This window comes from Saccostrea echinata, unplaced genomic scaffold (assembly GCF_033153115.1).
Source record: "Saccostrea echinata isolate AGI-Se365-2 ecotype Australia unplaced genomic scaffold, CSIRO_AGI_Sech_v1 ptg000022l, whole genome shotgun sequence".
Classification (NCBI taxonomy): domain Eukaryota; kingdom Metazoa; phylum Mollusca; class Bivalvia; order Ostreida; family Ostreidae; genus Saccostrea; species Saccostrea echinata.
In genome coordinates, this window is record NW_026889771.1 from 16,837,006 (window position 1) to 16,852,187 (window position 15,182).

Below are 15,182 nucleotides of genomic sequence, written 5' to 3' on the forward strand. Positions count from 1 at the left end.
AGGGTTCTTCTCTAGGCCGTAGGGAGTTGCAATGCAAAATTTCATTGCGAAAGCTCAAAGGGTTCTTGAGATATTGCACGGAAACGAAAGTGTTACAGACAGACAGAAATACAGACGGACGGATGGATAGACAGACCAAAATTAATATCCCCCACTTTCAGTAAAAGCGGGGGACAAAAAAAGGATTGTCTGGGATTTGAACCCGGCACCTCTCATATGCTAAGTGAGAGTCATACCCCTAGACCACGGAGGCACTTGTTTATGAAGCAAATTAAACACAAACAGTAGGTCACATATAATGTTTATATTTACGTGCGATATTGTCAAAATTTTACACAATACATGGTGTCTAATTTAGCCTTTACTAAACAGTTCTAATAGATGTAATAAGAATATAAAGTCCGCCGACAACCTGTATTATACGTAGTAACTCTCCACATGCCCCTGTGCTAAAAATAGTGCCAAGCGACTTTCAATACAATAAATAATTTTAAAAAAAACGGGGCAGGACACTATGGGAGGGGCGAAAGAGGCCCTAGGGAGTTATGGTATAAAATTTCATTGCAAAAGCTCAAAAGCTTCTTGAGATATCGCCCCGAAACGAAAGTGTTACACACAGTCGGAATTTATGAATTTACGACCCTGAACTTTGACCTTTTGACCTCAAAATCAATAGAGGTCTTCCTTAGGCCACAGGGAGTTGTTATGTAAAATTTCATTGCAAAAGCTCAAAGGATTCTTGAGATATCACACGGAAACGAAAGTCTTAAAACAGACAGAATTTATAAATCTATGACCTTGACCTTTGACTTTTTGACCTCAAAATCAATAGGGTTCTTCTTTAGGCCATAGGAAGTTGCTATGCAAAATTTCATTGCGAAAGCTCAAAGGGTTCTCAAGATATCGCGCAGAAACGAAAGTGTTACAGACAGACAGAAATATGGACGGACGTACAGACAGACCCAAATTAATATCCCCCACTTTCAGTGAAAGCAGGGGAAAATAAATGAAGTAAAGGTCAAAGGAAAGGTAAAGGTCAAAAAATGTTGATGCACTTGAAAAACTTACATCAGTATGTATTAGCATATGATGTTTGATAAAAAATATTATGAATGGTTTCTTTAAAACTAAGTTAAACACAATTTAAGAAAAATGAAGTTAAGGTCAAAGGAAAGGTCAAGGTAAAAAATTGTTGATGCAGATGAAAAACTTACATCAGTATGTATCAGCATATGAAGTTTGATAACACTATCCTGAATGGTTTCTTTAAAACTGAGATAAACACTAATTTAAGAAAAGTGAGGTCAAGGTCAAAGGAAAGCCAAGGTCAAAAAATGTTGATGCAGTTGAATAGCTTACATCAGTATGTATCAAAATATGAAGTGTGATTAAACTATCTTGAATGGCATCTTCAAAACTGAGCTTAACACTAATTTAAGAAAAGTAAGGTCAAGGTCAAAAAAAGGTCAAGGTCAAAAATGTTGATTCAGTTGCATAGCTCTCATCAATACCTATCAGCATATGAAGTTTGATAAAAATATCTTGGATAGTTTTTTGGATAGAAACTGAGCTTTGAACTGAGTTAAACGCAAAGCGTGACAGATGGACGGAAGGATGGAAGACAGACATGACAAACACTGTATGACCTGGTTATATTCATGGCGGGGCATGAAAATATGCTGTATATCTGCACTATGATCCATTTTAAAAAGTAAGTCAAAGGTCAAGGGTCACAAGGTCAGTAATCATAGTAATTTACAAAGGCCATAGTGCCAAGCAATATATGTGCCAAACATCAAATCCATACCTCTTACAGTTCTTGAGATATAGGGTGTGACAGATGGACAGACACCAGTAAAGTGATCCCTAAGTGCTGCTCTGCTCTGCATGCGACACAAAAATGACCCCATATTGTGGTTCCACTCTAGCTCCAAAGGGTCTAACAACCCAACATTAATCCACATATGGAGGTGCTTTAATATCAGTATGACTAACATGGCCTTGCTGCTTTGGAGAGTTTTTTCCTATATACATGCATTATGTAACATCAGAGTACTCCATGACTTAAATCCCACTTAAACATGAAAATAACAATAGTAAATTAGGCTCATAACTGTTTTTCTAAATTACATGTACATGTATGCACATAATTAAGCATGATTTTACTGTATTGCGAGTCAGAATTTTATAATTTGAAGCCTACATGTACAATTCAACTAGTAGCATGTTTAAAACTGAAATGTGGCAATCAACCCATTAAATAATCAATAGATGCTGCAACTGTCAAAACATGTCCAAGCAATTTATTCATTATAACCCTAAATACTAATCAAAGTTTACGAACCCCCCTACAAAAAATTCTTTCTGCTTTTGCTCCAGTTTAGGCATTAAAAACAACAACTAATTTTCTACTCAGTAATGTTTAACTGCCGTGGTATTTGTTTCTGTTTATTAAATCACTGCAAAACTTTGCAATTTATTCCGTGAAATGATACCGACATTGATGGATTGGTGATGTTTTATGAGAGACCGAAAGCGCAAATTAAAAAAAAAAGGTACAAAAAACTAAGACCAAGCAACGCAAATTTTTTTTAAATGCAGAATCTGAGGTGCTTGCATTAAACAGTTCATTATCTCACTGTCTTATTGAATAGTGAACTAGTTTATGCCTGTAATCAGCCCCCTCCACCCCCTTCAGTGGTGTCATGATTATAGCTCAAAATTCAAAAACTTTCAATTTATCAGTGAAGTATCCTGCGATTCCTGGAACCCTAAAAAGCATCAGTTTCTTGAGAATAAGGTGTTAAGTTGCCAGTCATCATCAGTGGTCAATGAAATCATTTTTATGCCTCTGTATCAAAGATTCTGGGGTATATAGTTTTTGCCCTGTCCATCCGTCTGTCCGTCTGTTTGTCCGCAAAAACATTAACCTTGCCATAACTTTTGATTGGTTGGAGCTATGGCTTTCATATTTCACATGTGTAATCCTTGTGACAAGACCTTTCTTTGGATACCAACAACTTTGACCCTTTGACCGTGGAGTTTGACCTACTTTTGGAAAACTTTAACCTTGGTCATAACTTTTGAACAGTTGGTGCTCGGGCTTTCATAATTCACATATGTAATCCTTGTGACAAGACCTTTCTTTGGATACCAACAACTTTGACCCTCTGACCTTGACCTTGGAGTTTGGCCTACTTTTGGAAAACTTTAACCTTGGCCGTAACTTTTGAATGGTTGGTGCTAGGGCTTTCATACTTCACATGTGTAATCCTTGTGACAAGACCTTTCTTTGGATACTAGCAACTTTGACCCTTTGACCTTGACCTTGGAGTTTGACCTACTTTTGGAAAACTTGAACTTGGTCATAACTTTTGAACAATTGGTGCTTCAGCTTTCATATTTCACCTGTGTATTTCTTGGGAGAGGGCCATTCCTTGGGCACCATTAATTTTGACCATTTGACCTTGATCTTGATGTTTGACATACTTTTGAAAAACTTTAACCTTTTCCATATCTATTCAATGGTTGCTGCTAGAGCTTTCATATTTCACAGGTTTATTCCTCGAGACAAGACCTTACTTTGGGTACCAACATATTTGATTTGCATTTGAGAAAGTTCGACCTTTGCTATAAGTTGCCATACAAGGGCATCAGTGTTTCACAAACACATCTTGTTTAAAAAGTAAGTCAGTGGAGAAGAGAAGTTGACATGAATAATAGTTTAACTCTGAAAATAAACAGCAAATTAAATATTCGTGCTTATGTCTTTTTTACTTTGATTAAAAGGGAAGGAACTCTTATTATCATAGTTAAGCATTTTATTTTTACAAATTCTTTGTATTATAGAATATAAGTTATTTGGATGCTTCAAAATAAAGTGACAATGTTTGGTTAACCAGTTACTTGGTTGGAAAATTTTGTGACTAGGCGGTTACAAAAATCTATGTGATTTCCATCAGCAATATACACACACCTTATTATATTAGTATTAACAGACATATCTTAAAAAAAAACAATTAATCAAGCATATACAAGATTTTTGAGTATCTGTTCAAGAAAGCAAATAGTGAGAACAATATTTTGTGAGTGGATGGTTGATCAAGGGATTTTGCATTGATTTCAGCACCATAAAAATAAAAGCAAGTAATTTTATTTTGTGAGTGGTGCTTCTCGCATAATTACATGATAATCAATTCCTCGCGTATATTTAGGAATCTACATTAAGTCACATATGTAGTTTGTCTCACCAAAACAATGCACTTAATACTGTAGCCCAGGATCTCTTCAAACCTCAGATATAACTACAAACCTTAATCTGGTCAACCGAGTCTGATTCCTGGTCATACTTCCTAAATTTCTGCATTCACCAAGTTTAAATAAACAAGATTGCACATACCTGACTTCCAAACTGATTACATGGAAATCCAAGGATCCTAAGGCCCTTTTCCTCAGCATACTTTTTGTGCAGTTGTTGTAGCTGAGTGTAGTTCTTCTCTGTGAATCCTCATTTAGAGGCCACATTGACAATAAGAACCACATGACCTCTGTAAATTATAACATTATATGCTAATAGACATTGGTAAAAAACCTTTATTTATGTAAGAAGGCTAGGGAGAAAAATGTGCGGGTCCCGACTAGAATCAAACCTGGCCCCCTGAATCACAAGACAATTGCTCTACCAATCATGGACGGTGAGTAGCCAAAATTTTTATGGCAACATTGCGGATAAAGCTACGTTATGTCATCCAAATTGACTAACTGAGCTATCTGGCCACCAGCAATTGAGCCTGTCTGACCACCAAATTCCCCCCCTCCTTAATAGTTTTCACCCCTAACCCAGGCTCTTCACCTTACTTCCACTACATGGCCACTGCACCAAATGTGACAGGCGAGGGAACAATTCTACTAAGATTCAACCTTAGCCCCTAGACCTTGAATCACGAGTCAGGTGCTCTTCCAACTGAGCTTAGTGAGCTATATGGCTACCGATGATGGAACCCATCTGACTGCAATTTTAATTATGTATGGGTTAACTTGTAAACATTTTCTTATTCTGTCAATGAATATAAAATTACAACATCAGAATCTGATCCAATCAGAACTCTTCTATTTTGGAGGTAATATATCAATAATATCTGCTCCCATTATACCAGGTTGTTTGCGGGATAAAAAAATTCACATTGTTGGATCATAAAATATATGTTACTAACAAAATAAAGTTCTAATCATCACTTTACTTTTATTTCTATTACTCTTACATTGTTCATTAAAGTTTTAAATGTTGAGTAGGGCTTAGGACTTTAAAGATGATTTTTTTTTTTTAAAATTCCTTTCCAATTTTCTCTTAGTCATATGAAATTGTTAATTAATTTTCCAAATTACAGGCAATATTTCATTAATTACAACAGCAACACTTTTTTGGAGAGAATATGACACTCGAAGTTTAATGACTACTTTCCTGGTTAATCATAAATGATAATATTAAACTCCTCTTTAGGGTAAATTGTACTCTATCAGAGTACACCATTTAAATTGAATTTTTGGGTCAGGAATTATTTCAAGTTGTTTACATCATTCAAAATCAAAATGTAGAACTGTAAGTATATAGGTTCTAAATGTCTTTGTTTTTCCTAATTCGTCTTAATTTTGTCCTAGATCATCCCGAAAAATTTACAAATACATGTATTTACATAAAACTTCATATATTTATTGACATACATGTATATGCAATTAATAGGCCACACATTTTTCAAATTAAATTTTATTACCTAGTAACAAAAAAATAAAACAAAGGTAATCAGAGATTACAGAGCTCATCTCAACGAATGTTGTCTTTAAGTAAGTCCCACACTAAACTAATTATCTATAGTAGTGTGCATCCCTAGATACAACATTTATGCAATTTTGGTCTGATAGGGCTTTGCAGTTACTTGGGAATGGACTTATCTAAAAACTTAAACCTGGTCACTCATTCAGAAAATGAAGGTCAGATCCAGCATCCGAAGCAAGCCTGGTAGTGTGCATCCTTAGGTGTATCATCCATGCAAGTTTGGTCAACACAGGACTTAGAGTTATTTGGAAATGAGATCTGCTCCAAAAACTTTAACCTGGTCACTCATCCATAAAATGTAGGTCAGATCCAGCATCCGAAGCAAGTCCAGTAGTGTGCATCCTTAGATGTATCATCCATGCAAGTTTGGTCAATATAGGGCTTATAGTTACTTGGAAATGAGACCTGCTCCAAAAACTTTAACCTGCTCCAAAAACATTAACGTGGTCATTCTTTAGATGAAATTGCAGCATCTGAAACCTTGACTGGTACAATGAAACACACTAGAAGCATCCTCCATGCACCTCTGACTCTGATTGATATATGGCATAGAAGTACTTGAAAAGAAATCTACTCCAAAAACTTTATCCTGGGATGCCGACGCCAAGGGTATTTCATAAGCTCCCCCAACTTCATTGGGGCGAGTTAATAAATAAAAACAGGGCCCATGGGCCAAAAGGCTCACTTAAGTCAATGTGCCTTCATATTTTTGAAAGAAAGGTTTTTTTCCCTATAAAATTTTGACCCCAAAATATGACCCCAACCTAGCCTCAATGGGTTATATGCCCTAACCAAACTTGAATTTACAATTCATGGGGATTCTAAATATCACTGTATCTAACATGGCCTTGTAGTTTTGGAGACAGTTTTTAAAAAGTTTTTTCTCCTTTAAACATGTATTTACCTGGTAATGCTAAAATTTTATCCATATTTTTAATCTCATCCCAACTTCAGTGTCCATAATTCAAGCAAACCTGAATCAACATGATAAAGAATATTTGCTTATTATCAATAGGAATTAGAGTAGCTTTGATACTTGAGGCCTTGGTTTGTAGCCTCAACCTACCCCTAGGGGGCCAAGATTTGAAAAACAAAAACTTCAACATGAAACATAAGGACAAATCATGGCCCTGTTGTTCTTTAGATGATCTTTAAAGATATTTTACTACAAATTCCTATGTAAAATTTTGATTCCCTATTGCAGCCCAATTCTGCCCATTTAAGAAACTTGAATGTGATCTACTTGAGAATGCTTATATAAAGATATGACTATACATGACCCTGCTATTCTTCTTTAGAACTTTTTTGAAGATTGTTTCCTATATATTCTAATATAAAACTTTAATATTCCATTGTGACTCAACCCTAACCCAAGAGGCTATGATTTGAACAAACTTGAATCTGCCTTCTGTGGATGTTTGCACATTAACATTACTAATCAGGTCCAGCATTTCTTGAGAAGATTTTTTTTCCATAGATATTTTTATGTAAAACTTTGATCCCTATTATAGCCCCACTTTACCCCTTTGGGCTATGGTTTGAATAAAATTGAATCTACACTGTGTCCAGAAGCTTTCATGTATGTTTCATCTCTTCTAGCTCATTGGTTCTTAATGCAATTTTTATATGACCCCATCCTATATTTGCCTTTTTTATTACCTCCCCTTGGAAGATGTGTGGTCTTCATTCAACAAACTTAAATCCCTTTCACCTAATGATACTTTGTGCCAAATTTGATTGAAAATGGCCCATTACTTCTGGATGAAATTTGAGAAGTTAACAACTTAAATCCCCTTCATCTTGTGATACTTTGTCAAATTTGGTTGAAAATGGTCAATTGCTTCTAGATGAAATGTGGGAAGTTTACAATATTCCCAATGACAACAGACAGCACACAATTTTGATCAGAAAAGCTCACTCAGCCTGAGGCTCAGGCGAGCTGTTTAAATTTGACTGTACTAATGCAAACTTTACACAATACCTGTATTTATCTAGTGAAACTTCATTTCCATCAATGTCTTTAGCAGAAAATTCATATATGGAAGTGGCCGATTTCCAGTCTTCTTTAGGTTTTGCCTACAAATGAAGAAATTGCTCTATATGATTACCTCATAGGCATTTCCTCTGCATCTGTTGATCCAACGTTAGTTTAAAAAAAAAAATCAACTTATCAATAATGTAATTAATAGGGAGTCATCTTTAATCATGTAATTACAGTAAAACTTGGTTAAAAAGAACTCAGTTATAAGGAAATCTTGGTTATAAGGGTTTTTCTTTAGGAATCCTATAGAAGACTTTCCACCGTGTTACAGCTCTAAAGAATCCCGGTAAAAAGGAAGCAAAATTTGAAGTCCTAGAGAGTTCTTTATAATAACAAAGTTTTACTGTATAACATTTATTTTCAAAGGCATTTTCCCACAAACTTTCATTACTTTAAGTTTTCATCTTATCATCTTTTTAATATTAATTAATTTTTGGAGATATCTTGTTGGAAGTTGGCAAAGATAAGAAAATAAAAATAAAATTCTAGCATCTTCATTTTAATGTGATCTACTTCAAAATATTCTAAATTCTTAAATACCCATTTTTACTGTATGGTTACCAGGGGTGTGCAGTAGGCCTGAGTACTGTGAGCTACCTAACAAGGCAATATGTATCATGATATAATCATGCAGTACATTTATCATGATACATCTATTCGACAATTGAATAAACTGATAGAATATATTTTTGTGAATATCTCAATACTGTTAACCAAAGTTAATTACTAACAGATGGATTCAAAGTTTCAACATTGGATTCTTTTTGAGCTACCTTTGTTTTTGCCATTTGGAACATCAAAATTTGTTAGGTGTTAGATTTTCAAGTAAGACTATGAAAATTAACATGTGTATCATGAATCCTCGTGATCAATACAATCAATACAATACAATATTGCTGCAACATTACACCTCTAGTTTGCAGGTAGTCTATATATATAAATCTGATCTATCTGGAAGACCTTCCCTAATCCTATACATGCTGTAATACACAAGAAGTCTTCTGATATTTGCAGTCTGACAACAATTTTGGTTTCAGTTGCCAAAGAATTTTTAGAATAGTGACAGAAAAAGCTAGGTCCATGGGCCAAAACACTCAACCGTGTCAATTTGGCCCAGCTGAAATAAATCATGAAATGTAGATTACATAATTTACATAGTTATCTCAATTGCAGATGATTATATATATATGTTAAACTGGTCATTAACTGCAAAATAGATTCTAACTACATGTACATGTACATTCTAGCTAGTATCTAAATGAAAATGACATGATTTTAAACTGATTGCTCAACAAAATAAAAAGAGAAGAATTTACACTATTTTTTGACAGAATGATTTATTCATTGGATCAAAATGTAACCTGTGTTATTTGAAAGGAAAAAATACTAAATTTGGTGCTGTTGACCACCCCTGGACTTGCAGTTGAAAGTCCTGCTACAGACAAAAAGAACTTGGGTTTGTGTCTTCAAGGATGAATACAATTTAAGGAGGGAGGAATGTTATGGTTTGGGCCATGGATATCAGTCTGGATAGCTCGGCAGGTATAATTCCTGACTAGTTATGCAGGGGTCTTGGTTTCAACTACCAGTCCAGCCATACATTTTCTCCTTTCCTGTTACATTTGGTGCTGTGAATGTCCTGGAATTAACAGGTAAAAGACCTGCCAGGGAAAAGCTTGGGTTGATGGCTTCAGGGACAAAGACTTTTAAGGAGGGAGCAGTCAGACAGGTTTGGTTGCTGGTGGCCAGATAGCTCAGTTGGTAGAGCACCTTACTGAAGATTCAGGGAGCCCAGGTTTGAATCCTGGTCTGGTCCATCAAATTTTTCTCCTTTCCTGATTTATAAATTGGTGATGTTGACCACCCCTCGAAGTGCAGGTGAAAGTCATGCCACTAACAAAAGAACTTGGGTTGTATCTTTGAAGATGAACAATTTAAGGAGTAAGGAATGTAATGCTTTGGCCTGTGGATATCAGCCTGGATAGCTCAGTGTGTTGAGCACCTGACTAGTGATGCAGGGGCTCCTGGTTCAATTCCCAGTCCAGTCATACATTTTCTCCTTTTCTGTTACAGTACGTAACTATGTTAATCAGTCATACATTTTCTCCTTTTCTGTTACAGTACGTAACTATGTTAATATAACGATCTAATGTTTTTTGTTGACAGAAATTGGTAGAATGAGAAGCTCTAATAATTGGGTTTTTTTAATGATTTCATTTTACCAGTCCTGTGGACTTCATTGGATATTCAACAATATGAGTAACCTACATTTTTGAATAAAATTATCTGCTACTTCAATGATTTTTATCATTATTCCATGAATTAGAATTAGATGAAATACAAGAGGCCCATGGGCCACATCGCTCACCTGAGCACATTGGCTAGGCAAAAGCACAAATCAGTTCAGTATTGAAAAGATTACCTGGGGGTGGGGGGGGGAGGGGGGCTTGAATTTTAAACTACCTGATGATGCTTCCATGTCAATATAACAAATGGCTTTATTGTACTTGAGAAGATTTTAAAAAAAAATTCCCATATATTCCTTTGTAAAAATTTGATCCTCCATTGTGGCTCCTCCCTATCCCAGGGGTCATCATTTAAACTTGAATCTACACTACCTGAGGATGCTTCCATATCAATATGACTAAACATAGCTTTCCTGTACTTGAGAAGAAATATTTTCTCTATATGTTCTTATGTAAAACTTTCGATCCCCCAATGGGCCCCATCCAACCCCTGGGGGTCATCATTTGAACAAAATTGAATCTACACTACCTGAGGATGCTTCCATATCAAAATGACTAATCATGGTTTGCAGTTCTTCAGAAGAAGATATTTCCCTATATATTTCTACTTAAGACTTTGAACCTCCATTGTGGCCCCAACCTACCCACGGGAGTCATGATTTGAACAAAATAGAATCTACACTACCTGAGGATGCTTCCATATAAATATGATCAATCAGGGCTTTGCTGTTTCTGAGAAGAAGATTTTTAAAATTTTTCCTATACATTTCTATGTAAAACTTTGATCCTCCATTGTGGCCCCGCCCTACCCCTGGGGGTCATGATTTGAATAAATTTGAATCTACACTACCTGTGGATGTTTCCATATAAATATGAACAATCTGGGCTTTGCTGTTCCTGAGAAGAAGATTTTTCCTATATATTTCTATGTACAACTTTGATAGTCCATTGCAGCCCTGCCCTACCCCCGGTGGTCATGATTTGAACAAACTTGAATCTACACTACCTGAGAACGCTTCCATATAAATATGACTCATCATGGCTTTGCTGTTCTTGAGAAGAAGATTTTTCCTATATATTATTTCTATATAAAACTTTGATCCTCCATTGTGGCCCCGCCCTACCCCTGGGGGTCATGATTTGAACAAACTTGAATCTACACTACCTGAGGACGCTTCCATATTAATATGACTCATCATGACTTTGTTGTTCTTGAGAAGAAGATTTTTAAAGATTTTTCCTATATATTTCTATGTAAAACTTTGATCCTCCATTGTGGCCCCACCCTACCCCCGGGGGTCATGATTTGAATAAATTTGAATCTACACTACCTGTGGATGTTTCCATATAAATATTACTCATCATGACTTTGCTGTTCTTGAGAAGAAGATTTTTAAAGATTTTTCCTATATATTTCTATGTAAAACTTTGATCCTCCATTGTGGCCCCACCCTACCCCCGGGGGTCATGATTTGAATAAATTTGAATCTACACTACCTGTGGATGTTTCCATATAAATATTACTCATCATGACTTTGCTGTTCTTGAGAAGAAGATTTTTAAAGATTTTTCCTATATATTTCTATGTAAAACTTTGATCCTCCATTGTGGCCCCGCCCTACCCCTGGGGGTCATGATTTGAATAAATTTGAATCTACACTACCTGTGGATGTTTCCATATAAATATGAACAATCTGGGCTTTGCTGTTCCTGAGAAGAAGATTTTTCCTATATATTTCTATGTACAACTTTGATAGTCCATTGCAGCCCTGCCCTACCCCCGGTGGTCATGATTTGAACAAACTTGAATCTACACTACCTGAGAACGCTTCCATATAAATATGACTCATCATGGCTTTGCTGTTCTTGAGAAGAAGATTTTTAAAGATTTTTCCTATATATTATTTCTATATAAAACTTTGATCCTCCATTGTGGCCCCGCCCTACCCCTGGGGGTCATGATTTGAACAAACTTGAATCTACACTACCTGAGGACGCTTCCATATTAATATGACTCATCATGACTTTGTTGTTCTTGAGAAGAAGATTTTTAAAGATTTTTCCTATATATTTCTATGTAAAACTTTGATCCTCCATTGTGGCCCCACCCTACCCCCGGGGGTCATGATTTGAATAAATTTGAATCTACACTACCTGTGGATGTTTCCATATAAATATTACTCATCATGACTTTGCTGTTCTTGAGAAGAAGATTTTTAAAGATTTTTCCTATATATTTCTATGTAAAACTTTGATCCTCCATTGTGGCCCCACCCTACCCCTGGGGGTCATGATTTGAATAAATTTGAATCTACACTACCTGTGGATGTTTCCATATAAATATTACTCATCATGACTTTGCTGTTCTTGCAAAGAAGATTTTTAAAGATTTTTCCTATATATTTCTATGTAAAACTTTGATCCTCCATTGTGGCCCCGCCCTACCCCCGGGGGTCATGGTTTTAACAAACTTGATTCTACACTACTTGATGATGCTTCCATATAAATATGACTCATCATGGCTTTGCTGTTCTTGAGAAGAAGATTTTTAAAGACTTTTCCTATATATTTCTATGTAAAACTTTGATCCTCCATTGTGGCCCCGCCCTACCCCCGGGGGTCATGATTTGAACAAACTTGAATGTACACTACCTGAGGATGCTTCCATATAAATATGACTCATCATGGCTTTGCTGTTCTTGAGAAGAAGATTTTTAAAGATTTTTCCTATATATTTCTATGTAAAACTTTGATCCTCCATTGTGGCCCCGCCCTACCCCCGGGGGACATGATTTGAAGAAACTTGAATGTACACTACTTGAGGATGCTTCCACATGAGTTTCATCTTTCCTGGCCCTATGGTTCTTGAGAAGAAGATTTTTAAATGTTGCCATTATTTTTTCACTAATTCCTAATTATCTCCCCTTGAAAGAGGGCGTGGCCCTTCATTTGAACAAACTTGAATCCCCTTTACCCAAGGATACTTTGTGGCAAGTTTGGTTGAAATTGGCCCAGTGGTTCTTGAGAAGAAGTCGAAAATGTGAAAAGTTTACAGACAGACAGACGGACAGACAGACAGACGGACAGACAGACGGACGCCGGACAAAATGTGATCAGAAAAGCTCACTTGAGCTTTCAGCTCAGGTGAGCTAATAAAACTTGTAACAAAATCTTCAAATTCTGTCTTTCAAATGTAAATAATAATAAAGTTGCTATCTTAAACTTCATTTTTTTTTAAATCATAGAGGTGTTTAGGTCCTTATATTGAGCAGGTCCAGCACAATCTCTTGATTTAGCTATATAGCTTGAAATAGCTATATAGCTTAATTAAGCTATTCAAAATAGCTTGATGAAGCTATTTATATGCAGTTTTTCAGAAAAATGTTTTTTGTCATCTTCGCTAGCCAAGAGTTTCTGATACGCTACTCTCCTCATAAACCCTTGGCATACGGTGCTGACAAAAGACCGGATTGTTTTTGTCACGTGATCATGATTCTTACCAGGTACGCACAGATTGCGTCATCGACAGAAATAAAAAGCGTTTAAAAAATTTTGTTTTTTAAAGAATAATTAACAAGAAGGTATTGAGTTATGTTAATTTGTTATATAAACATGTAAAAATGCAAATCTACATCTTCAGTATAGATTCTTAATCATATATTTTGCACGTTGCTTTAGAAATTGGATGACACCATATTGCTATTCATAGAATGGCATGTTATCTTACAGATCATTGTTTACTTGCGTTTTACATTACCGATATTAAAGAGTCAAGATATATCCCGAACGCAAATATCGTCATTTACAAAAAACAATTGCTGATTGGTCGAACGATGTCGATCAACTCCAATCACAACTTGAGAAAAAAATCCCAACTTTTTTTAACACCGTATGCCAAGGGCTTATGAGGAGAGTAGCGTATCAGAAGCCCTTGGCTAGCGAAGATGGTTTTTTGTAAGAAATAGACAAAAAGTCGCAAGTATTTGACTACTGATATATGTACTATGGGCTATCAAAACAACAATCAAAATCAAAGATAGTCTAACATTGCAGCATTTGAATGCTTTTAAGCAAAAGATGAATTTCCATGGTTTGAGTACGGTAACTGTGCACTACCTTGTGTGTGTTGAGGTGTGGATAAGTATGATTGCTTCTCATTTTGCTGAATTATTACCACTCAATTATCTTGTTGACCATAATTGGCCTACTTTATAATTTCATTGAAGAAATAACTGTATCAATTGCTTCATACAGCCCCAAAAATTTTAAAACTTTGAGTACAAAGTCTCTTAAGGAGATGAAATTTGATGAGTGGTTTTTACTCAAATTATTTTCAGAATTCAAAGTTGAATATTTTCACTGCACCAAGGTGCTTCTTGTGCATGCTGAGAAAATAACATATTTAAGAAAAAAGTGTGATGAAATAGCTAAATCAAGCTATTCTGAATAGCTAAATCAAGCGATATAGCTAAATCAAGAGATTGTGCTGGACCTGTTGAGAATCAGTGTATTGATCTATAATCCTCCCATAAAAAAGGGAAAATAGATTATTTAAAAAATCTCATTAGTTTACCTTTAACCAATTTAAAACACATTCAACATTTTTTTAAATCATTACCTGTACAGAAGACACATGACCCATGTTGCGGAATATCTCGTTTCATGCAAGACAGAACTAGCTTACTGCTATTTCGGTATTCGCTATTTTTAAATGAAAGATTGAAGGTGGATCCAGGGATTTTTTTAAAAAATAAAAATAAACAGCTATAAAATGGTCACCATGATGTCTTAAAATACAAACAAATATACAGTTGTTGAAACTACCTGTACATACCATAATGTGTATACTGGCTTGAACGGACCAAGACAATGTGATACCTTTCACCACCTTTGAACCCACTTTAAAACAGGAAATAGTGCGTAGCATTATAAATATTTTTCTACATGGAAGGCCTGCCTCCCGAGGTTTTCCGAACTGCAATAGCCTGGTTCTCTGACTCACAAGTCTCGTTCAGCCAGTTTAAACAAATTTTTATCGGTTACGGAAAAGGGCGAGCGTGAT

General features: G+C 35.6%; 1 protein-coding gene across 2 annotated transcripts in view; it reads right to left on the reverse strand.

Moving 5' to 3' along the window:
* LOC133190561 (glutathione peroxidase-like) overlaps positions 1-15,113 on the reverse strand; it is a 28,815-nt gene extending 13,702 nt beyond the window's left edge. The window contains exons 1-3 of one of the 2 annotated variants that reach the window (XM_061326256.1): positions 14,955-15,113; positions 7,815-7,909; positions 4,400-4,547 (exon numbers count right to left, since the gene is read on the reverse strand). In XM_061326256.1, coding sequence (XP_061182240.1) covers positions 4,400-4,547; positions 7,815-7,909; positions 14,955-15,047 — 336 coding nt within the window. In that variant the 5' untranslated portion in view covers positions 15,048-15,113. Of the gene's footprint in view, positions 1-4,399; positions 4,548-7,814; positions 7,910-14,738; positions 14,811-14,954 lie in introns of those variants that run through there. The other variant, XM_061326257.1, reaches the window with a different exon arrangement.
* Positions 15,114-15,182: the final 69 nt, after the last annotated feature.